The sequence below is a fragment of the Acomys russatus genome, chromosome 7, assembly GCF_903995435.1.
Source record: "Acomys russatus chromosome 7, mAcoRus1.1, whole genome shotgun sequence".
NCBI classification, from domain to species: domain Eukaryota; kingdom Metazoa; phylum Chordata; class Mammalia; order Rodentia; family Muridae; genus Acomys; species Acomys russatus.
This window is the reverse complement of record NC_067143.1, coordinates 45,151,793-45,176,570: the sequence shown is the minus strand read 5'-3', so window position 1 is coordinate 45,176,570 and position 24,778 is coordinate 45,151,793. Positions and strand designations below refer to the sequence as shown.

Sequence of the window (24,778 nt, the reverse complement as noted above, 5' to 3'; positions counted from 1 at the left end):
CAGATCTGTTCCATAGGCCTTAATGGTCTCCCAGTGGGGAATGTGAGCTCCCATTTAAAATAACTATTAACTCTCTTACAGTGGTAACATTCACGCACAACTACAGGAAAGAGCTATACCAGAGCCTTTGGGATGGTGGAGGATGAGCACCTATGTGATTAGAAGGATAGTATTAAGAATGACATGCCTCAGGCACAGGCATAAGGGAGGGGAGTAAGAGGAAAGAGGGAGGGAGGGAGGACTGGGAGGATACAAGGGATGGGATAACCATTGAGATGTAATATGAATAAATTAGTAAAATATATTTTAAAAAACCGATGTGCCTGCCAGGCGTGGTGGAGCACACCTTTAATCCCAGCACTCAGGGAAGCTGAGGCAGGTGGATGACTGTGAGTTCGTCAGCCTGCTCTACAAAGTGAGTCCAGGACAGCCAAGGCTACACAGAGAAACCATGTCTCAAACAAACAAAACAAAACAAAGAATGCCGTACCTAGCCTGAAGCACACTAAATCCTAAGAAGGAATACTCAAGATGGGCAAGAGGTAATGAGGCTTTTCAGTGAATTACAAGAATTATTCTTACAAAGTCAACAGCTCCATTTTTTTTTTCCTTAGGGTTTCCCTAAATGTTAAGACAGAAATAGGCTCTGAATTGTCCTTTGTACAACATGAATTTCCAGCATCCTCCTGCCTCCTTCCCATCATCAGAACATCACGAGAAGCTACAGAACTGAGTTTTCAGTATCCAGTGGTCGCGCTCTCTCTCTCTCTCTCTCTCTCTCTCTCTCTCTCTCTCTCTCTCTCTCTCTCTCTCTCTCTCTCTCTCTCTCACACACACACACACACACACACACACACACACACACACACACACACACACAGAGTCAGTGCGCCCTCTGCTCTCCAGACGGACACACGCACATCACAGCATGAAAGAAAGCAGGAATTACAGCATTCAAGGACTGCAAAAGCCAATCTGATCTGCTTGCTCTAAGCAAGCTGCGAACAAAGGGCAAAGTAGGTAATAGTGATGAGAAAGCTCACAGGCACAACCTGCGGGGTAAATATCACTGTTCACACACAGCAGTTCTTTCTAAAGTACAGGAGGGGGGCAGGGAGGGGACAGAAGGGAGGGAGCTTCATGCTATCAACCACCTGGCCCTCTCCAGTCAGCTGTGGATATTTTCATAACGTCTTATGATAGGATGATGAAACCCACCCCAGAGGTTATATAATTTCCCAGTTAACATGACTAATGAGTAGGAATCAAACACATGCTTTTTTTTACATGTTTTGACAAACACTGCTTCCTGCCTGCTTCTGACATGCACTAGCTCTATCTGCCATTTTCAGAACATAGAGTTAGTTATAGATAGGGCTGACACCAAGCTTCAACCCTCACCAGGGGCCACTCAAGAGTCTTCCTCTAAAATCTGTGGATTCAACCACAACCTGTTTACTAAGTTACACTCAAAAATACAAGGCATGTTGGTCCTTTTGCTGACCTTGATTATATCATTACTACAGTGCATGTTTAATTCAATTTAAAAAGGAAAATACTGCGCTCTTTCTCACCAGCCTTTCATTTTAGAAACTCAGCACATGGTGGTCTTATTTAGGCACTCAGATATACAATAGTAGCTAGCAGTGATTTTATTAAAAATATAAAAGTATCCTCAGAGATAAGCCTGACAAAAAATGGGGGGGAAATGCAGCCCCATCCTTCCACTAAGTCAGCACATCTTAGGGAGGGCGCTCTTGTGTGCAACCCTAATGCAGAGATGAAGACAAGCTCTGTCTCTGCTTAGCTGTGTGTGTGTTGTAAGTGAGTTTAGAGACTATGGCATTGCACTCCCCTAGCTTCGCAGATAGGATATGACAATGTTCCCAAGCACATTTGATTCCTGATGGAAAGGCCATCTTTAAATAGAAAGGGCACAAGTTCTCAAAGAAGGAGCCAAAATGGAGAATGACCAAGGACCATAAGGCAAGCCCTGTGGCTGTAGTGGGAGGAGCCTGTGTATCTGGAGTCAGTCCTTCTAAATTGCAAGCTCTGGTGTTCCCAGAGCTAGAATAAGAATGGAGAGCAACTATGTCGTAGGAATCAAATCATTAGGTGTGACTCCCTGTTTATTCCCACTTTCTTGTGTCAAAGTGGTTCAAATCCTGCCTAACACTCAATATGCATTTATGTCCACAACTGGAAGGCAGGAAGCAATGGAGACTGAATGTAACTGAAAGAATCACAGGGGCAACAGCTTTCCTGGATGATAATGTGGTAACAGCACAGAAATGATGACAAGAGGAAGACGAATGTTACAAACGGCAATTATCCTTCCCTCTACTTCACTGCCAATCACTGAGGTTTTGCTTCCACCATTTCTTTTGGTGTCAGGGTTGAACCTAAGACTTTATGCATGCTTAGTACACACTACAAAAGACAAACAAACAAAAACATCCTAGCGTCCACAAGGATAAATGGTGGGCATTTCCTCAGCTATTCTTCAAATAAAACACCTTTCTATGCAATGACACCCTATTCATCTTCAAGAACGTTTTTTTGAGATTTTTTTCCTTAGGTGCATGAGTATTGTCTGAATGTCTGTCTGTACATCATGTGAGTGCAGTGTTCAGGGATGCAGAATGTATCAGAACCCCAGTACCATAGCTTTAGATCATGGAGTTGTAACAATGTGGGTGCTGAGATTTAAAGCCAGGCCCTCTGGGAGAGGAGCTACTGCTCTTAACTGCTGAGCCACCTCTGCAACCCCACGACACCTGATTCTTGACAGAGATACATAGAAATAAAATATTGTTGAAAGAAAAAATGACAAGAAAAAGGAAAATAGCAATCCATCACAAGAGTAGTCCTTTTTTAAAAAATGGAATTCCGCTTCTTGTACTAACCTGTTAGCTTGAAAGACAAGAGAAACAGGTGAGAGTATTTTGCTTTCACACCATTTTGAAAACTTAAGAATGGCAGTAGCTACCACAATACCTTTGTACAAGACAGGTACTTTATAAATAATAAAACGCAGTTCTAAAACAATAACTCATCATGTTTCTACATATGCGATTTCTTTGCTAATGTTAAAATTTTGTTTAATGAAAATAAACTATGAGCTTTCCTTTATTTGTTCTTTAACTGATGAAGTCATGTTTTTAATGTTTTTACTTGTGAGTGTGTGTGTGTGTGTGTGTGTGAGAGAGAGAGAGAGAGAAAGAGAGAGAGAGAGAGAGATGGGGGGGGGGGGTAATCTCACTGCATAGCCCAAGAGAGAGGGCGGGGGAGGGAGAGAGAGGTGTCTCACTGCATAGACCAGGCTAGCCTCAAACACATGTTTCTGCTTCCTAGTTGCTGGGATTAGACATATGTCACCACAGTCAGCTTAAATTTTTCACAGATATGTTATATTCTGGTATCTAATGTCTAAGAAGATGTGAGAAGTTATTATAAATTTAATAGTGGTATAAATAGCATCTAATTACATGTGAGGAAAATGTATTTGCAATTTTCTAGTTGGTAGGACAATAGATTCAATCACTCCCCAAGAGTTCTGAAGTGCCCAGTAACTTCCCTTTCACTAAAAGCCCAGAAGGGGCAGTCACGTTCTAAGCTGACAAAATGTTATAAAAGCTAAATATTATACTTTTCTCTACTGTTAAAGCAAGGGGAGAGAGCCTACCCTTGGAATACCTCAAACATTTCTCTGTGTGTGTGCGCATGCGTGCGCGCTCACACACACTATTACACAATGAGTAATGGTTTCCTTCAAGGATTCTGGCATCAGTCGTTGTTGGTGAACAGCTCTCGAGGAGCACAGCATGATTGATCATGCCCAGGACTTAAGGTTGCTTTGTGCCCCTGTAGCTTTCAGATGAACACACACAGCAAAGTAGGAGAGCCCATCATGTTTTAAGTTAGATCATACAAGTAGGTCAGATGGAAACTTAGAACTCAAGCCAAGCTCTTGGGTAAGAAGTACGTGCTGTGGATCTAGATGCCTACTCTTTCAAACTCCCTTGAGTTTCTCCTCCTCTTCTTGCTTCTTCCTTTTCTAATTAATTACTTTATTTATTTATTCACTTTACATCCTGGTCATAGCCCCATCCCTCCTCTCCTCACAGTCCCATCCCCCTCTCCCACATCCCCTCCTCCCATTCTCAGAAAGCGGGGAGCTCCCTTCCCACCCACCCTAGCTCATCAAGTCGGATCAGGACTGAGCATGTCCTCTTCCCTGTGGTCTGGCAAGTCCGTCCCATCAGGAGCAAGTGATCAAAAAGCTGGCAACAGAATCCATGTCAGAGACAGCCCCACTCCCCTTACTAGAGGACTCACATGAAGCCTGAGCTTTTTTCTTTTTTTAAGACAAAGTTTCTCTCACTCTGTAACCTAGACTGGCCTAAAGCTTGAATCCTTCTTGCCCCAGTCTCCTGAGTGCTGGATTACAGGCTTGTACCACCATGCCAAACCTAAATTTTTCTTGCCTTCCATAAATACATATTCACATATATGAAATCTGACAATTGTTCCCTTTTGTTTCTCACATTTGTTTGCTCTGTGGCTTATATTAGCCTCCTACTTAATATGTAGCCCAAGCTGGTCTTGAACTCAGCAATCCTCCTGAGTGTTGGAATTACTAGGTATGCCACCATAGCTGGCTCTATTCCCCTTCTTTATAATGTCAGGGTCAAAATGTATGTTGGAAATCAAGGTAGCAGTTATCTCTTCTATGTTATGTTAAATGTTCAAATGTTCCTATATATGCAACATATTCTCCTGATACCATTGTTGTAATTATATGCCATGCCACATCCCAGAAATGGAAGTTAGAATATACTGTAATGAAAACAGATGAGGACACCTCCCAACACCTCAAAAATGAAAACCAACCACACATCTGGCATAGAGGTATGATGCATGTAACTTGCATCATCAGACTACATTGACTTCCCAAATCTTCTCCATCTGAGCAATCCAGTTCTATTTCCCATAAAACCCTATTTCTAAATTCCTCAAAACCTGTGTACACCCTAGTTCTGTTAATATCCCCTCTTACAAATAAAGTACCCAAGATTAAATTCCACACATACCATACAGTCTGAAAAAGCACGTGCTGACTATCTACTGAAAGTATAGGACTAGAGAAATATTTATAGACATAACTCATTTACACAGACCAATTTAGGCACAGTCTGTGTCAGGAAAGCTGCACTGGATTAAGTACCATTCCCTCCAGAGATGCACACCTTCCCTGACTTCTATGGAACCTTGTTGGGAAACTAGATCATTGCAGATATAAGTAGTTTAACTGAGGTCTTGATGAAGTAACATGGCCCTTAATTCTTATAAAGAGAAGAAACAGAAGCAAGCACAAAATGAATGCAATGTGTAGACATAAAAGACATAAAAGATAGCCACATGACCGTGGAAGCGGAGCCAAACAGCTACAAACATCAAAATATCAAGGATTACCAATGAACTTGCAGAGAATAGGCTCGTATACTTGACTATGTGGTCCCTGGTTGGTGAAACTGTTTGGGAAGATTGGAAGGTGTGGCCTTGGAGGAGGTGTGTCATTGTTAGCTTTGAGGTTTCAAAAGACTAGAGCCATTACCAATATGTACCTCTCTCTACCTCCTACTTGCAGACCAAGATGTGAGCTCCCAGATATTTCTGCCGCTATACCTATGCTCTACCATCAAGGACTCTATAGCCTCTGAAACCATACGTCCAAATTAAACACTCTTTTATAAGTTGTCTCAGCAATAGATAAATAACTAAGATAGGCCCCAACAAGGAAGTCGTCCAGCCCACATCTTGTTTGGACTTGTAACCTACACAAGTAAGAGGTTATTTTCACCTCCCAGCTTATAGTTCTTTGCTCCAAAAGCCAATACTGATGGCCTTTCCAGGGAGGTGGCATTGGAGATGAAGCCTAAAGAAGGCATCCAAGGTAAGAACTCTAGGGAAAAAAGGTGGCAAATATAAGGGCTGGAAGATTAAAATGTGGTAAGGTGGTGCAGAGTGATTCTTAGAACTGAGTGGGCAATTGCAGAAGGGTTTTAATTTCATCTGAAGGGCAATGGGACTTCAATAAGAGCTTTAAGGTTTAGTCCCATTTGCCGTTAAGAAACAAATCCCCCTGACTGTGTTGTGGTATAAAAGGCATGAGGTCTGTGAGCTCACAGATAAGCACTAGGGAAACAGGAAACACTCAAGGCTTCCTCTTCAGGGGAAGAAGTGTATACCTGCTCTCCACCCAGAATGCCAGGAATGGATGTAGTTAATAACCTGGTGACCTGTGCTATCAGTAGGGCCAGGCTACACTGAAATCCCCCCAACTATTAAGTTTCTCTCAGACTCTGGGTCCATAGACCTTTATTTTGAGCATTGTTTCTCAGTCAATAAAACTCATCCTTAAGGGGCTATCACATATACTTTGTAGCTTAGTGACTTCTACAGTGACCTTGACTACACTAAATCCTCCCCTGAGCCCTTAAGCCCTTAACCCATCTTTTTGGAAGAGGTCATATGTCCTTTGCAAAAGAGTTTCAGTTTAGTCACATCTTAAGCTTTATTGTGTGGTGGGAGCCATGTTGCCTCTCCTAGGAAGAGTACGTGAGTGTTCTGTGAGTGACCTCCATGAGGCAAGGCTCTTGGAGCTGCTCTCTCACCTGGCAAGGAGCAGTGGGAGTGATATCTAGAACAACTGTGTCAACCCTCGGGAGATGGGGCCATGATTCCTGCTTCCTTAAAGGTTAAGTAAAGACATGATTGGCCAAGACCTTTAAAAAAGATTCCTTAGAAAGCCAGCTGTGGTGGCTCACGCCTTTAATCCCAGGACTAAGGAGGCAGAGGCAGGCAGATTGATGTGAGTTCAAGGCCAGCCTGGTCTACAAGGACAGCAAGTCAAAGACAGCCAAGGCTACAGAGAAATCCTGTCTCAGGAAAAAAAAAAAAAAAAAGATTCCTTAGTAGATGGTCTCAAAAACTGATAGGAATATACGAGGGAAAAAGAGGGAGCTCAGAAATGTCAACTACTTCTCCTGAGGACCTAAGTGTGCCAATACATTGGAGTTAGGGAAGGTGCAAAACTTATCAAGAGAAGACAGGGCTTAAAGGTCAACAGTACGGTGTTAACTCTTAAAACAAGTTAGTAAGTAAAATTTGCTTAAAGAAAGGCTTACATAGAAGGGAGAAACAGTATGGGCTGATGAAATAATGTTAATTGTTAGTTTCTGTTCTTTATGAAAAAGCTGTATAGAGCAGAACGATACTGTAAAACTAGACAGATAAATATGGCATTTAAAACATATTGTGTACCCTATGAGCATATACAGGGGGTGGAGGTCCCCCTTAGTCACAGACATTGGGGAAGGGAGGAGGGGGAAAGTGGGAGGGAGGGAGGAATGGGAGGATACAAGGGGTGGGCTAACAGTTGAGATGTGATATGAATAAATTAATAAAATATTAAAAAAATAAAAATAAAACATATGGTGAACATACTAAATTAGGCTGTAATAACATGCAAAGGCTATACTGCTGTTAAAACTTTATGATTGGATTCTAATTGCCTTTTACTTTGAAACTGCCTGCTGTCAGCCTGCACACAATTCAAACTGGATGTGCCTGGCTAGATATAATCATTTGCAATATAGTCATATAGCAATACAATATATAAACCATTTAGCTTACATTATTCAGGTGTGCTTAGTTATGACATAATCATTTGGACTGTAATACCATACACCTTAGATATGGGTAAAGGTTAATAATCACTGACCACAAGGAAACAAAGGAAACTTAAAAAGAATTATAATGAGTACTTGTTGAGATTCTTGGACAATGAGTAAAGGTAAATCTGATACTACATATGTTTGAATGCTCTAAAATCCTGTATAAATAAAGATGGCTCAGGCTATTTGGGGCCACTTGCTCAAACTTCAACAAGTTGGTCAGAGTCTTCCTTTCTGCCGACTCCACACCTCCATCCCAGGTTACTGGACTCACCAAATGTGGACTCCCGCAACTGAACACATAAGATTGAGATAATCTGTATAAGGAAACTCTTTTCCAAAATTGTACTATACAAGCTTCTGTAAGGCAGGAGACACTGTCAACAGAACAAAGCAACAGCCTACAGACTGGGAAAAGATCTTCACCAACCCTACATCTGACAAAGGTCTAATATCCAAAATATATAAAGAATTCAATAAATTAAACACCACCAAACCAAATAACGCAATTGAGAAATGGGGCTTGGAACTAAACAATGAATTCTCAACAGAGGAATATTAAATGGCTGAGAAACACTTAAAGAAATGCTCAACCTCCTTAGTCATCAGGGAAATGCAAATCAAAACAACTCCGAGATTCCATCTTACACCCATCAGAATGGCTAAGATCAGAAATTCAAACAACACCACATGTTGGCGAGGATGTGGGGAGAGAGGAACACTCTCTGGTGGGAATGCAAACTAGTACAGCCACTTTGGAAATCTATCTGGTGCTATCTCAGAAAATTGGCAATAGGGCTTATGTAAGACCCAGCTATTCCACTCCTTGGAATACACCCAGAAGATGCTCCAGCACACAACAAGAAACCTTGCTCAACCATGTTCATAGCAGCCTTATTCATAATAGCCAGAACATGGAAACAGCCTAAGTGTCCCTCAGTAGAAGAATGGATAAAGAAACTGTGGTACATATACACTATGGAATACTACTCAGCTATTAAAAACAAGGAATTCCTGAAATTTGTGGATAAATGGATTGAGCTAGAAATGATCATAATGAGTGAGTTAACCCAGAAGCACAAAGAGTCAAATGGTATATACTCACTTATATCTGCATACTAGCCCAAGGGGCATGTCCCATGAAAGTCTTCACTAACCAGGAAACTGGGACAGAGGGGAGGACATCCTATTGGGACTCTAGATGAGAGAAGCATGGGAGAATGGCAAAGTTGAAGGATCCAGAGGATCCTAGAAACCTACAAGAAGAAAATTATGATAGGCAGATTTGGGCCCAGGGGCCCCGCTCAAGCTATGGCACCAGCCAAGGACAATACAGACCGTAAACTCCAAAACCCTACCCAGATCTAGCCAATGGACAGGACATTCTCCACAGGTGAGTGGAGAGTGGGCCTGACTTTCACATGTACTCTGGTGCCTCACGTCCCCTGAATGGGGAGACCTGGTGGCACTCAGAGGAAGGATAGCAGGCTACTAAGAAGAGACTTGACACCCTATGAGCATATACAGGGGGAGGAAGTCCCCCTCAGTCACAGTCATAGGGGAGGGGAGTAAGGGGAAAATGGGAGGGAGGGAGGAATGGGAGGATACAAGGGAGGGGATAACCATTGAGATGTAATATGAATAAATAAAAAAATAAGGAAAAAAAGCAAAAACAAAATTGTACTATACATAAATGCCTAAAATAAACTGCCCAGTGTCAAACTCCAGAAGTTTGAATCAACACAGGCTACTGAGTTGTGTTGAAGCAAATTTCTTTCTTGCCTCATGCAGATCACTACACTGCTGGCCCTGGTGTTTGCAGAGAGCCTCATACTGTGGAAGACGATCTGGAGAAGGTTTAAATAAAAGGAGAAAGAGAAAGAGAATGCTATACAAAGTTCCAAGGGAAAGGCGATTCCAGGAATAATAAACTGGGGAAATAGATTCACCAGGATGTAAGTAGTAGTCTATCTTCAATTGTTGCATAATAGAAACATTCATTTTCCGTTATCGTAAAACACTTAAGAATGAGCACTGGGATCCCTGTAATGAAAAGGACTCAGTATACACATCAGCAGTATCTTTCCTATAGCAACCAACAAAGAGAACATTTCTTAAGTAGCAGCTGCTACCATATCACTCATTCATAAATGGCTGCAAAGCACAGGCTATGGTCACCTAAACACTAAGGGCTCTGCTGCAGCAGTCAGAGCCACATGACTAGATGACCCATGCCTAGCATTTAATAGAAGTAAACTAAGCATGCCCTATATCCACTCTTTTCTACCAAAACTCTTTGAGGATATTGATAAAAGTCAAGGAACTAAATTGTTCTCAAATGTTTTTGATTCCTGATTTATGTTGATGAAACACTGGACACCACAGGCCACAGTCTTCACTTTGTTATTTCTGCATAATTAAGAAAATACTTTTCAGGCCAGTGAGATGGTTCAACAGGTATAGACAGCTTCTGTCAAGACTGATGACTTGATCCCATTTCCAGGCCTACGTGGTGAAAAGACAGAGCTAAAATTAAGAAAGTGTCCTGACCTGCGCGCACGCGCACGCGCACACACACACACACACACACACACACGGGGGACCGGGGTGGGGGGTGGCAGGGGAGAGACAGAGAGAGACAGAGACAGAGACCGAGAGACAAAGACAGTGCCACTGCCTTTGCCAGCATTTCTGTTTTCTCAGTGATAGCCACTCTGAGATGCAGACTCCATACTATTTTGATCTGCATTTCCATAATGACTAAGGAAGTTGAACATATTTTCACGTATTTATTGGTCATTCATTTTCTTCTTTTAAAAACTGTGACTCTAGTCATAATAGCTAAGACATTGATTCAGCTATTATGTCCATCAACAGATGAATAATGAAAATGTGGTATACAATCACATGAAACTTTATTCAGCCAAGAAGAATAGTATTGTATTATCTGCAGGGAAATGAATGGTAGGGATCATTTGGTTAAATGCAATACACCAGACTCAGATAAATGTTACTTGTTCTCTATCATATGTACAACATAGATTTCTATATAATATTTATAGAATATATATGTATGTATATATTGGTTTTTCAAGACAGGGTTTCTCTGTGTAGCCTTGGCTGTCCTGGGCTCACTTTGTAGACCAGCTGGCCTCAAACTCACAGAGATCCGCCTGCATCTGTCTCCAAAGTGGGATTAAAGGTGTGCACCACCATACCCAGCTTATTTCATTTGTGTGTGTGTGTGTGTGTGTGTGTGTGTGTGTGTGTGTGTGTGTAATTTGGTTGAAAGAGAGCAAAAGAGAATGAAGAACGAGAGAAGGTGGTGTGAACAAAAGGAAAGACAAATATTGTCTGTTTTCTCTTGAATGCAGAACCTAGATTCAAATATCTACATAAGACATGAACATATATGTCATGACAGCAGAAGGGAAACTCTATGGGGACCAGAAGGGGACCTGTACAGTGATATAATTTCTTTCAGTAAGGTAACTAATAAAATAAAGATGAGGGCTGGGAAGCAAGCAGAGCACTTGCCAGAAAATTGCTCTACCACTGACTTTTATCCTCAACCAAGAAACTGCATGTGACAAGAAAAGAACATGAAAGAACAATATTATGCCCTAACACTGAGATCCGAGTCCTCCTCACCCACACTGTGACAAATACTAATTTAGGAAACAGACAATGCTTTCTATGACTGTTAAAGGATGTGAGGGGGAAAATGAGCTTTACAAAGTCCCCATGGGACCAGGATCCACCAAAGGAAGTAACTAAAGAAAGCAATCCTAAATTCTTTTCCTCCCGGGGAATTCCAACATCAGATTTTCAAATCTGGTTCACTGCAAAAGACCTCCAGGGATTTCTTATCATCTTAAGATCATCATCTGCAGAGCACTCATTGTTTGGAGCTCTGTAGAAAAGATATAGGAATGGAAAGGACATCCTCAGCTAAAACTAAAACTCAGAACAAAAGCAGCAAGTTCAAAAGGGGCCCTGTGGCTTCCTGTGATTGCCTTCAGGTGTTCTGGCACTGCATCAACATCTTTGATGACAACTGCCCAGAGTTAATAAGATGAACAAACAAATGACCATCACTAGCTAAACATATTCACCAGACAACCGGACAAGTGTTCTTTGACTAACCACCAAACAAGATGCACATGTCACTGCAGTCATAGTGCTTAGAGTCTGGTGGCAGATGACAGGAAATGTGAACACACAATCAAGTACACAAGTTTTATCCTGACAGAGAATCACAGAGGTTAGTCAAAGCAGGGATAGCCTGGCATGTACAAAGCCCAGGGTTTGATCCTCAGCACCCTAATAATATAAAACAAGCACATCTTATAGCTATGTACTATAAACTCCAAGAAAGACAAAACAAAGTAGCATACTCTGAGGTAACCCGAGTGACCTACCATAATTATTCTACTGCTTAGGCTTAGTAACGGCATCCCCTCCCTTCAAAACTCCAGTGCTGGCAAGCCACAATAACAGGGTAATTGTCACCATTTGCAAGCGTCATTTTCCTCTGATGGCCTCAGACCTCATAGAGCTCACCATTTGGGAATGACAGCTTTTAGTCATCCTCAAAATAGATGAGATCCTGTTTTCCTCTCACCAATGATCCGGCAGTTCAAGTCAGAAATCTCAACAAGCCCTGAAGGCATACAGCACATGAACACTGAGGTCGAGCAAGAGAGAATAAATCAAAGCCTAAGGAGAGACAGAGGATGGCCTCGTGTGTTATGGCCACCCATCCTTGTTAAGAACAAGAGGCAGTCATTGTCAAGAAGGAAACCTGTAAACTGTTAAGGCCAGTGGGAGCACGGAGCAGGAGACACTACCCTATGTGGCACTCAGCATCCTAAACAGGCCTTTTCAGAACCTTCTCCTCTCCATAGATGATGCTAGGCTCCATGACAGTCTGTACGAAGGAGAGTTGGAGTTTATAAAGGAAAAGGTTTTCCACAACTTACGTTCAGGCATTAAAGGGGAACAGCACCTAGGAAAAAGTCGATGCATGCCCAAGAAGGGCATGGGTTCTCAGAGTCTTGTCAGTATGTGGCTTACCAACAGCCATACATATGATTTTCATACATTATATAATGCATTGTATCATATCTACCTCTGTTACCTCTCTTGTTCCATTCTTACTCCTGCTGATCCCCTTCGACTTTCATGTCACATCCCTGGAGAGGGGCATGCACGTGCCACAGCTCATACATAGGAGGCAAAGGGGAGCTTTGGGTGGTAGGTAATCCTCACGTTCCATCCTGAGCCTTGGCACCACAACAGACCTTCCAGGTCCATAGACAATCAAGACTGAGGTAGTAGCAAAATCAGAAAGAGTCTCGGTACACATGAACTCTTGTAAAGGGTGGTCACACCGTAAAGATTAGAGCACAGGCGCCTACAAAGAGAGGTCCCCCTTAGCCCAAGCTACTCATTGCCATGGAAAGACAATGGTGAAGGGAAAGGAAGCCTATCAGCACCGAGGACAAGAGAGCTGCCCCACGAGCTGCTCCCTCAGAGGAAGAAGCCATCAGCCACAGGAAGCAGCAGAGGCTTCCGAGTCTTTAGAAGGACAGTGTCTGCAGCATGACCCTGCTTCAAACTGCATAGAAATAAAAACTGACAAAGAATAACAAGTACTTCCGTACTTTCCTATCTGATGAGTCAGAGCTGTTGTCTGGCTTGTCGCTCCTGGCTTAAATTGGGTTATTAAATAACAATGCAGTTGCCAAACTTACAAGGTGAGGACAAATATAGCATGCTTTTTTATCATGTGTGGACTCCTAATAGAAAACTTCCCTAAAGAGATACTTGTATCAAGCCTCAAATACACACACACACACACACACACAGAGAGAGAGAGAGAGAGAGAGAGAGAGAGAGAGAGAGAGAGAGAGAGAGAGAGAGAGAGAGGAAAGGAATAAGGGTACTTATTAAAAGTTAAAAACTTTTAAAAACATTTCCCCAAACCAAAAATGTTCTATAGTATAGTGGGAAGAGAGAATTAGAAGGCAGATTCAAGTGCATCAAAGACCTTCTGCCTGGACAGAAATCTCACTATTGTTTCATACTCCAGAGCCCATCTCAAATTGCATTACCTACAACAAAAGGAAGACTGGGGAGTGGATTTTGTCACATGATAATGCCTGTCCCTTAGGCTCACCCTAATGCCAAAGAGAAGCATTTTAGAAGACAATTTCAGTCTTCAGAATTCAGAGCCCTCAAAATTGTCTACATACTCTCATACCTCTTTTCATACTGAATTACCCGTGACCATATTACTGTAAGATTTCCCTGGGCATGGAAATAGATTTCTGTACATAATCTCCGGTTTAATCTGCATTCCACTTTACTCCAGTGGACCTTCAGGGGGCAAAGGGAAAGTTTTCTTCTCATCTCCAAACAGCATGTCCTACAAACAGCACTGCTCAAAGAAAGTGCCCACGAAATCTGACAGTCTGGTTTTTCTTAACAGATGCATCAGCCTATAACATGTAATCAGGAAGAAGCAGAACGCCATGGGCTTGACAGAGGCGTGGATAACAGGAGACTGCTTCCCAGTATCAGTAGCACTATAGAGCAACTTGAGTTAGCCTTGGTTTGCAAATGAAGAAACAAAATCATACTACCTTTAGCTCTCTAGGAAATTTGAATGAGAGCCAATAGCCACCATACAATCATTTTCTTTAAAAAAGGTGGGAGGTGTACACGCAGGACTACACATGTGCATGACTTGAGCATGCTAAGTACAAACTCCACCACTGAGCTACATCCCCTGATAGCAGTTACCTTAGGTTTTTGTTGTTGGTTGGCTAGTTTTTAGTTTTTCTGGTTTTCCAGGTAGGGTTTCTCTGTGTAGCCCTGGCTATCCTGGAACTCACTCTGTAGACCAGGCTGGCCTTGAACTCAGAGATTTGCCTACCCTGCCTGCCACATGCTGAGATTAAAGGCTTGTGCCTCCATGTCTCTGACAGCAGTAATCTTTAAGAAGACATTTTTTTCCTTTTATTGTGTGTTTATGTATATCTCTGTGGGCATCCATGTGTGGGAGCCAGAGAACAACCTCAGAAGTCACTCCTCAAACTTATCAGCCTTGTGTTGAGACAAGGTATTTCACTGGCCTGGAGATAGCCACACAGGAAAGGCTGGCTAGCCAGCAAGCCTAAAGAATCCACCTGTCTCCACATTCCCAGGGGTGAAGTGACAAGGGTAGACCACCATACTCAGGAGGTTCTTTGGTTTCTGTTTCTAATATGGGTTCCAGGGATCAGACTCCAGTCCTCCTGCTGCCAAGGCAAGTACTTAAGCGACTGAGGTATCTCCCCCACCCACATTTTTCTTAATGTTCTCATTTTTTGCCCTTTCTGCAGCCTCCAACTATATACCAAGCAATGAAAAGCAGGGAATTAATTTGTTACCTTCTGCATCTCTCTGTTCGTAAGGTGGAAGAAAGATCAAAGTAAATTTCTAGCTACAGCTACTAAAATGAACATAATGAAAACAAATAGACTTATTCTAATTTGCTCATCAAGAAGAAACAGACAGGGCTGAGGAGATGGCTCAGAGGTTAAGAGCACTAGCTGCTCTTCCAAAGGCCCTGAGTCCAATTCCCAGCAACCACATGGTGGCTCACAACCATATATACTAAGATCTGTTGCTCTCTTTAGCCTGCAGGCCTACATGCAGGCTAAACATTGTATACATAATAAATCTAAGAAGAAGAAGAAGAAGAAGAAGAGGAGGAGGAGGAGGAGGAGGAGGAGGAAGAGGAGGAGGAGGAAGAGCAGCCATTTGTAACTACCACCATCCCCCATACATGCAGCTCTTTCTTCCTTCGAGTGTTTGAGTTGATTGCATCTTAATCTATTGTTTTCATTTGTGTACTCCTACTATTGTTCAAGTGGACAAAAGGAAAGGCAAAAGATACAGATTAACAAGAATTGCGAAGACAAGATGCTAAGTACGATAATATTCAGTGAGAACATGGATGTTGTCAAGACAGTGGTCTAGGTTTTTAAAAAGAAATCAGGTGTGGTGGTGGCACATACCTATGATCCAAGCGCGTTGGATGCAGAGACAGGTGATCATAATTTGAAGCCAGTCTGTGCTATGCACTGAGAATCTGTCTCAAGAAGAAAGGGTGGGGGGAGGCGGGGCATTAATAGAAGGATACAAAACAAATACTGAAACATAAGGCAAGAATAAGATACCTGCCACCATAAAAGTATAAAGAGCTGGCTAGCCATACTCTGCAGACTTCGACATGACTCTTGGCTGTAGCAGAGCCTGCTCTGGCTGATTTCTGTAATTTTAACTCCTTTTCAGACACCCCCAAGTTCCTCTTGGAATCTTTCTTTCCATTCCTTCCCCCTTCTACTCCTCTTACACTCGTATAGAAATGAGGTAGAAGAGGACACTTTTCTCTCTCTCTCTCTCTCTCTCTCTCTCTCTCTCTCTCTCTCTCTCTCTCTCTCTCGTTGATCCTTGTCTCAGCTGTAAACAGAAAACAAGGATGTACAATACTAAAGGAAAGATACACAGCAGTCATGGATGCACAGTAAAGGAGATGCATGTCAATACCACACCAGTACCATGGTACTGATGGCCCTCACAGAGCCCAGGCTTTGGCTCCAATACTGTAACAAACTGCCTGTCAGCCAAAACAAAGCAATTTTTAATTATACCTTTGAAAACAAACTACAAAATGATTCAGGTTCATTACAACATGAAAAATATAGAGAAGTAGAAAGTACAGAATGACATCTCACCTGCTGCTGCTTTTTCTACCCCTGCTAACTCTTTGCTTTCTGGGCAGTTGTAAACATAACTTACAAACATACTGGCCCCTCTAATATAACAGTGTGCCTCTCTCAGTATTATCCCCATAGTGCTCCTGCACGGGGGTGGGTATGCTCTTTGCTTCTAAGTCTCCCTTCTTCCTCCCCAAAGCCTGCCTTAAAAGGCCACCATCAAGCTAGACAACGCTGCCAGCCCTCTTGTGCCATCACCTTTTGAGCAATGACCCTGCTCGTTTCTCCTCTTCAATGACAATTCTACCCCCTTGCTCACTACTAATCCACAGAACACCTTTGAAATTGTTTTCATTTATCTGGTTGAATTTTCTTCCATTTTCCAATAATTTTGTCTTCCACTTGGTCACTACCCCTTCTTCAAATCCTAGGTCTTGTCGTTCCCAGTAACACCCATCTTGCAGTACTATGAATGTCAGGCATTCAGTTCACTAACTCCTCAAACTCTTCTATCTCACGGCTTCTACCTCATGACTGCACTTTACACCACTGAACCTCATGCCCTGCTTCCATGGTTTAAATCCCGTGGCCAATGACTGTATTCATGCCCTTGAAATGGGCATCTATGGCCATGTCCCACCTGGTTGTCTGGGCTGGCCTAGGATCAAGTGATCTTCCTGCTTCTGCCTCCCCAGTAATAGAAAAATGCAAGCACACTTCCCCATATCCAGCTAACATGAGCATCTGAAAGAAAACATCTTCACTGACTCCTCTGTTGGTCTTCTCCACCCATGACGTTACAGCTTTCTGTGTACTAAAACAGCTTCAAATATGCTCCCTGCTCCACCTTTCTTCTGAACCCCCAACTCAAGTAGCACATCTAGGAACAAGTTCCTCATCTCCCCCTTAAGCCCATACTTAGTTCTCCTGAAGACATCTTAGTAACGGCAACTTCATCTTCCAATATGCTCAGGTCAAGAAACCATGAAACCATCCTCAATGTCCGTTTATTTGTCACCCCATATCTAACTCATCAATATACTCCTCAACTTGAGCACTTCTTGAACTTTCACTACTACTCTGCTAATTCAAGCCAATACTGTAATCTGACTTTTTTTTTTTTGCAGTAGCCTACTCTTCCTGCTCCACCCAGTTCCCTTCCACAGTCCATTCTTAACACAATAGCCAGATCATATCTGCTAAAGCATTAGTCAGAATATGTCATGCTTCTGCTATAATACTCAAAAGGCTTCTCACCTAGTTCTTAGTGAAGACTGTCCCCCTTCCCCCCTTTCCACCCTGTGCCCTACTTGCCCTGCCCTTGCACATGTACCTTAGCCACACTGGTCTTAAAATTGTTCTCACCAGACATACACTTATCTCTGACTTTGTGTACTTGATCATCCCTGTGCCTAAAATACTGCATAAAAGGTTACTAGAATAGCGCCTAGAATAAAACAGGCAACCAATAAATAATACATGAATTTGAAGACACATTTGCTGTGGTTTGGATGGAGTTTGTCCCCTCTACAGATTCCTGTGCTGGAAGTCTGGCCATGAGCAAAGACATTGAGAGGTGGTGAAATCTGTAAGAGGTGGAGCCTAGTGGGAGGCAATTAGGTTATTTGGGGTTACTCCCCTCTATGGAATTAACTCATGAATTTTCCTAAGACTTGTTATAAAAGAATGAGCTGCCTCCTCTGTTTTCTCTGGCTCCCTATCTTGTTATATGGTATCTCCTCTTATTAGCTCCTGCCATATGATGCAGCCACCAAAAATCAGTGCCATACCGCTGCTTAAACTGTCATACTCAACACTGTTCTATTATTTCTAAAGTACTCACCTTCACATGCTTTGTTATAACGTCGGAAATAGATTAATGCAACATTGTACACTCATTTTTGTTTCCTTTATCACTAATGCATAAACAGTTCCCTACATTGTCAAATGTGCTTTAAAACCATAATTTTTAAAAATCCATAAGACACTTTTACAAATATACCACAACTTAGTTACAGTTTCAACTTGAAAACTACTTGGCTTACAAATGGGATTAACTAGATGTGTCTTCCTTTAATTTTTCTAAATTCCAATGGTCTTGCTTCTAAAATGGGCAACAATAGGATTGTTATAAAGGCTAAATCATAATGTAGAAAATAAACAGAGATTCACCAAGTTTTTTAAATTATTACTTATAACATACAGGCAAGGAAAGATCAGAGGTATTGAAGCAACAGATTAAAAAGTGGCACAATTATTATCCTTTAATAGCTTGATAAAGGCAATTTCTATAACTTCAACTAAAGCCTACATTTCTAAAGACTTGTAATAATTCCAATTAAATATGAAAGACTAAGCATGAAGCTCAGTGACAGAGCACTTGCCTAGCATAGATAAAGCTCTGTCAAAAAAAAAAAAAGATACACAGTATCCGGCTCAGAATGCATACTCAATAAATGTTAATTCATTTCCAATTAGCAAACAATAACTAGGATTTTTAATGCTATGAGCCATAACAAAAATATTTTTATAATTTTCCTCCACACATGTATTTTCTAAGTATATAATAAAAATTGTTGATGTAGAACAATTTTTATGTGTAATTATGTATATCTGTGTCTCTGGGTAGGTGACTGAGACATCAGATCATCCTGAACCAGGCATCGTAGGCAGTTATGAGCCACTTGACACTGATGCTGGGAACCAAATCCAGTCCTCTCTGCAATGGCAGTATTCCCTCTTAACTTCTGAGCCATCGGTCCAGCCCTAGAAATTTTTTTTGACGAATAATTGCCACGCAATAAAATTTTATTTTTTATCTATTTTCAAGTTTTGGATTTTCATGACAGTTTCTCTGGCTGTCCTGGACTTGCTTTGTAGACCATGCTGGCCTCGAACTCACAGCGATCCACCTGCCTCTGTCTCCCAAGCGCTGGGATTAAAGGTGTGCACCACCATGCCTGGCTAACAAAACTTGATATACATCTCTAATGTTTTATTTATTGAAAAGGATAGGCAAACTAATTTTTAACTACTAAATGAATACAGATGTTCAGTAGGTTTACTATGTATACCATCCATCTGTGAGCAGTTATGGTAAGTGAGCAAGGAAACACTAAACAGACCTCACTTCAGGGATCTCTTTCGAGGCAGACGTTAGGTAGCCACATGAGTACAATTTTTCAGTGTTTTTTATAGTTTACCTCAGATATGAATTTGAGCATGCACAAATAGAATGGTCAACAATTTAAGAATCTTGAGAATATAATCATCTCCACTTCTCTAGGAACTGCCCCTCAACCCCGCGCCCATTCCTGACATGGGAAAGATGGTAAGGATTCAGTATGTGGGCTGGTGGGTGGAAAAATGACTGAATATAGTAGTCATGAAGTACCTCTACCTTAATTTGCATTTAGTTACATTTTAACATTAGCTGCTAAAACTCTCAGCTACTACAAAACATATTATTTTAGCAGTCTTATTAATAAAATGTTGTTTTAACTACATCTATTACCCCTCTACCTTTTGCTAAAACTCCAAATAGTACAGGAAAAAAAAAAAAAAAACCAGAAAGTTTGATATCCTTTTTACATGTCTACATGAGAGAAAATCATTTCAAGAAAGAAAAACATTAATTCCTTTGTTACAAGTCTATTAACTTACAAAGATTTTTAAAATCAAATGTAATACAAAAAGTTCAAAGGGATGTTAATGTTTTCCAGAATAACAATTTTAGTCATAAGGAATTATTAAACATATTATTCTGAATGGAGAGAAGTAATTTAAAGCATTAAGCAACAGAAAGATAAAAATAATCATTGCTTAGCATGTACTGACAGCCCAGCGATATACTCTGTGCTGGATAAGCACTTTGCACATACTACCACACCCATACCCCATGACAAGCCTCTGAGATGTGTAGCATAATTATTACCAGTCTTACTAACTGCATATCAGGGGCTACCTCCAAGTAACTCATCAATTTACTCAATGGGGCAAAACAGAGCTCCCTCTCAAAGCTGTCTGTCTCTAAAGTCTATGTTCCTAATGATTAACTTATTTAACTTCTACCAAGTTCCCTACCCTCTGTTTTGTAGATCAGAGTCAATCCATGACACAGAAGAGGCCAAGCTATGTGACCTCCAAGAGTCCTTCCAGAAATGATTGGATCATCAAACACAGCAACAATTAAAAGGTCATATAATATTAGTTTTAGTCCAGGCCTAAGATAAAGGTCATCAACAGAAGCCAATGATGAGAAAAAAAAAAGGGAAAGATTATCATCAATATCTTCTTCCAAGTAGCTCCTTAAAGCTGAATTTTAGTAGATATGAGGTCACTGGAGCAAAAATTGAGAAGGGAAACCCCAAAGAGGAATAGAAAGCAGAACTGAAGGATGTACACACATCAAAATACCCCAGCCTGGTGGCGAGCTCACCCCACAACTAAGGAAGGAGCTGTGGGAAGGCCTGCAGGAGCCAGTGGCCACAAGCAGACATAGGCGAACAGAAGCACTAGCCAGAAGAGGAATAGCTGGGTGGAGATGACCAGCAGTTTCCAGAAGACGCATAATCACAGCAGTCACGAGAAGCCAATCTGAATTGCATAAGCAGCCCAATGTCTGGGCAACAACGTGGATAAATTATTCAAGCAGAAGCAAGAAGAGATAAGATATTCAGGGAGATAAAATCAAGGGGTAGAGAAAGCCCTCTTGGATACAGGTAGAATCAAGAAATCTGGCAAAAAGAAGTTGTTCCTTGTGCTTGGGATCATAATGACCCTTGATTATATTCCTATTTAAACATTTGCCTTGTGCGCTAAGACATCACTTGCCACCTACAGCTAGAATGACATGTTGTCATGGAGTTTTGTTCTACACTTAAACTTTTATTAAGAATGTATAAATGAGGGGCTAAGAAGATAGTTTTCCTCTGTGTGCACCTGTATTTTTCTTTTTGTTTCCTTCTCTTAATTTTTAATTTGTTCACTTTACATCCTGCTTGTAGCCCCTTCCCTCATTGCCTCCTGATGCCATGATCTCAGCCTCCCTCCCTCAGACAGTCTCTTCCCTCCCCTAGTCCTCCGAAAGGGGAGCCCTCCTCCGCTAACATCTGACCTCGGCCTATCAAGTCTCATGCGGACTGCCTGTATCCTGTACAACCACTTTGGAAATCAATCTGGCCCTTTCTCAGAAAATTGGGAACAGTTCTACCTCAAGACCCAGCCATACTACTTCTGGGTACCACCACACAACAAGGACATTTGCTCAACTATGTTCATAACAGCTTTATTCGTAATAGCCAGAATCTAGAAACAACCCGGATGTCTCTCAACCAAAGACTGGGTAAAGAAACTGTGGTACACTTACACAATGGGCCTTACCAGGCCACAGAGGAAGACGATAGTAAAGAGCCGGAGTTCTGAATCTCACACTCTCCGAAATACTGGGTGTGGCTTTTGCCTATAATCCTAGGGCTGAGCAGAATCTCTAGAGCTCATTGGCCAGCTAGGCTGAATTCAGTAAGAGATTCTGTATCAAAAATTAGATGGGGAAGAAACCCTTTGCAAACATCCACACATATATGCAGGTGCACTTATATACACATGCAGTTACGCATACAAACATGCACATATACCACATAAAAAATATACAAAGGATAGATGGTATGGTGATATAGCTCATTTGGTGCTTGTCTAACACAAAGCCCTGGATTTAATTCCCAGCAGCATCACATAAACAATGCATCACAGTAAAAGTATCTGAAAGTATAGATTAAGTACAAGCCTAGAGTATAAAGTTTCACATTGAGTAAAGCCAAACACATTTGCCAATTAACAAAAATGTAACAAGAAAGAAAGAAAGACAAAGAAGAAGAAGAAGAAGAAGAAGAAGAAGAAGAAGAAGAAGAAAAGACGACAAATTATATTTGTAAAAACAATGGAGGGAATTGTTAGATGGCTCAGTAAGAACACTTGTTGTGCAAGGCTAAGAACCTGAGTTCAGATCCCAGCAGCCACATAAAAATATCAGCCATATCCCCAGACTTGCCTAGGACTTCTGGGTCCAGACTTGCCGGGCTTCTGGGTTCAATGAGGAAACATTCCCTTATTCAAGGGAATAAGGCAGAGAGAGTGATAGCACAGGGCACCTGCCATCCTCCTCTCCCTTCATATGTGCACTGGTGAGTACAAAACACACACACACACACACACACACACACACACACACACACACTCTCTCTCTCTCTCTCTCTCTCTCTCTCTCTCTCAGCATTATTCCATCCCTCCCACCCCTGCATTCCCCCTGATGCGTTATTCCCAGGGAAAGCTTAGAGATCAAATATCCCCAAGCTTCTCCCTCTAACTTTACTGTTAATAACTAGATGCTGTAAAGAGTTATATATGTAAAAAATAAAAAAATAAAAAATAAAAAAGCTCCGATACAAAAATTAGGGGTAGAGTTCCATGGGGAAAGTCCTGAGCTCAATTTCTTTTACAATAAGCAAACAAAGAAACAAAACAAAACAAAACAAAACAAAACTTTATTTTTAAATCCCAGACTAAAGAAAGCAGATAGAAGCATAAGGCTTTAGGTATGAGGGCCAGAGGTGCTAGATGGGGGAGCTCCTAGGGTTCCTAGTACAGCCTTCAGCTCAGCTGGGCCTCCATAAGCAGCTGGTACCACAAGGAGGCTTTCATAAAATGCAATGGTCCTGACTCCAACTTCCCAGCTTAAAAATGAGGAAATTGTAGGGACTTAAAGGACACTCCTGCTCCTTCAGCTAAAATTAAAATGCTTTCTCTTTATTTACAAACCCAAATTCAAACTTCTAGGGTTTTTTTTTATTATTATTATTTCAAAATGAAATTGCTGTGCAAGCCCATGTCTTTCTCAAACTCCTGTTCAAACTTCACCTCAGTAACCATGCATGAGAACTGCCAGTTTACCACAGCGACGCTGCTAGAGCACGCTCCCTGCTTCATTTAGTCAGCACTGCAACCTTCTTCAGTAAATCAAGAAACTTGGCCCAGAAACTAATTGTAACCTGTCTAAAACTACAGAGTTAGGCCGGAATCCTGGTGTGATTTCTACAGCCAAGTCAGACTCTTACATGCTTTCTAATCCCAGTGCCTCACACATTCAAGCCTACAGCAACCTGCAGAACTATAGAATTATAAGGGTTCCATGTCATTTCAGAGGATATAGGTACTTTTCCATTCAGATTTGTAGGCTAATGTCCCCGTGCTGCAGCCAACTACAAAGGCATTGGAGAAGCCTGTCTTAAAACTGTGAACTCTAGTTAAAGACCAGAGACCTGATCCTTGCACTCACCTCAGATCTGGAAACAGACCTTCAACTTCTAAAAGTAACATTTCACCGAGAGCAGTTTAGTGAATAGGTGGGCTGGCACTGTACACTGTGTGAGTATTATGTAATGGGTACATTAGAATTCGTGTTCAGAGACCTAGGGGTCAAAGTTAGCCTCCATACATTAGAATTCAGGTTAAGAGACCTGGTCAAAGGTTGGTTTCCATTTGGTTTTGGCCAAGGTTAAAAAAAAAAAAAAAGAGTTTAGATAGAGGCATTCTCTGAGTTAAAGATATGTATCCCACACCTCCAGGAGGAATAAATTTTTCTTGGTCTCTGTTGGGGAACACTTGAATATTGTTACTGATAGGTTTTTAATTAGGGATAAAGGTGATAGGTTTTAAATTAGGTATAAAGGTCACCCTCCAGAAAATGTGAACTAAAACCAACACAGTCATAAGTCTGAATTTTGAAGTGGGCGGCGGTGCCCAGTCCAGCTATACTAGCCAAGCAAGGTATGGGCAGTTGGAACCTGGGACCAGAAACCCTTACTCCCCAACCTCCGCTTACCTTCTGTTCGAAGTATAAAACTGAGTAGTTATTGGCTATAGCGGGATTGGATGTGGGGTTGGCTGACAAGTGCAGGCTGCCGAAAGTCTTTAGCCCAGGCCGGAGGGTTGCGGCGGCCCCGAGTGATAGGAAAACCAAGAGCAGGAGAGCCTGGCAGCCCATGGTTCCGGCTGGCAAACCACCACGTAGGGCGGCTAAAGAAAGAGAGCCGCCGGCAGAAGCGCGCAGACTAAGCCCCGCCCTCTGCAGACCAGCTCCTCCCCCGGGAAACCCAAAATCAGGCAGCTCCTGGCCCTGCCGGCGTCGCCCCCACCACACTTGCCACTCGCCATCCCCCTCCTCCCAGCCAACCTCCACTGCGGTCACCCTCGACGTCGGCCTTTATCCCGCAG

General features: G+C 41.9%; 1 protein-coding gene across 2 annotated transcripts in view; it reads right to left on the bottom strand.

Annotated features, from left to right (window-relative positions):
• LOC127191695 (lysosomal Pro-X carboxypeptidase) overlaps positions 1-24,564 on the bottom strand; it is a 50,011-nt gene extending 25,447 nt beyond the window's left edge. For both annotated transcript variants that reach the window (XM_051148955.1, XM_051148956.1), the window contains exon 1: positions 24,387-24,564. In XM_051148955.1, the coding sequence (XP_051004912.1) occupies positions 24,387-24,548 (162 nt within the window). In that variant the 5' untranslated portion in view covers positions 24,549-24,564. The remainder of the gene's footprint in view (positions 1-24,386) is intronic.
• Positions 24,565-24,778: the final 214 nt, after the last annotated feature.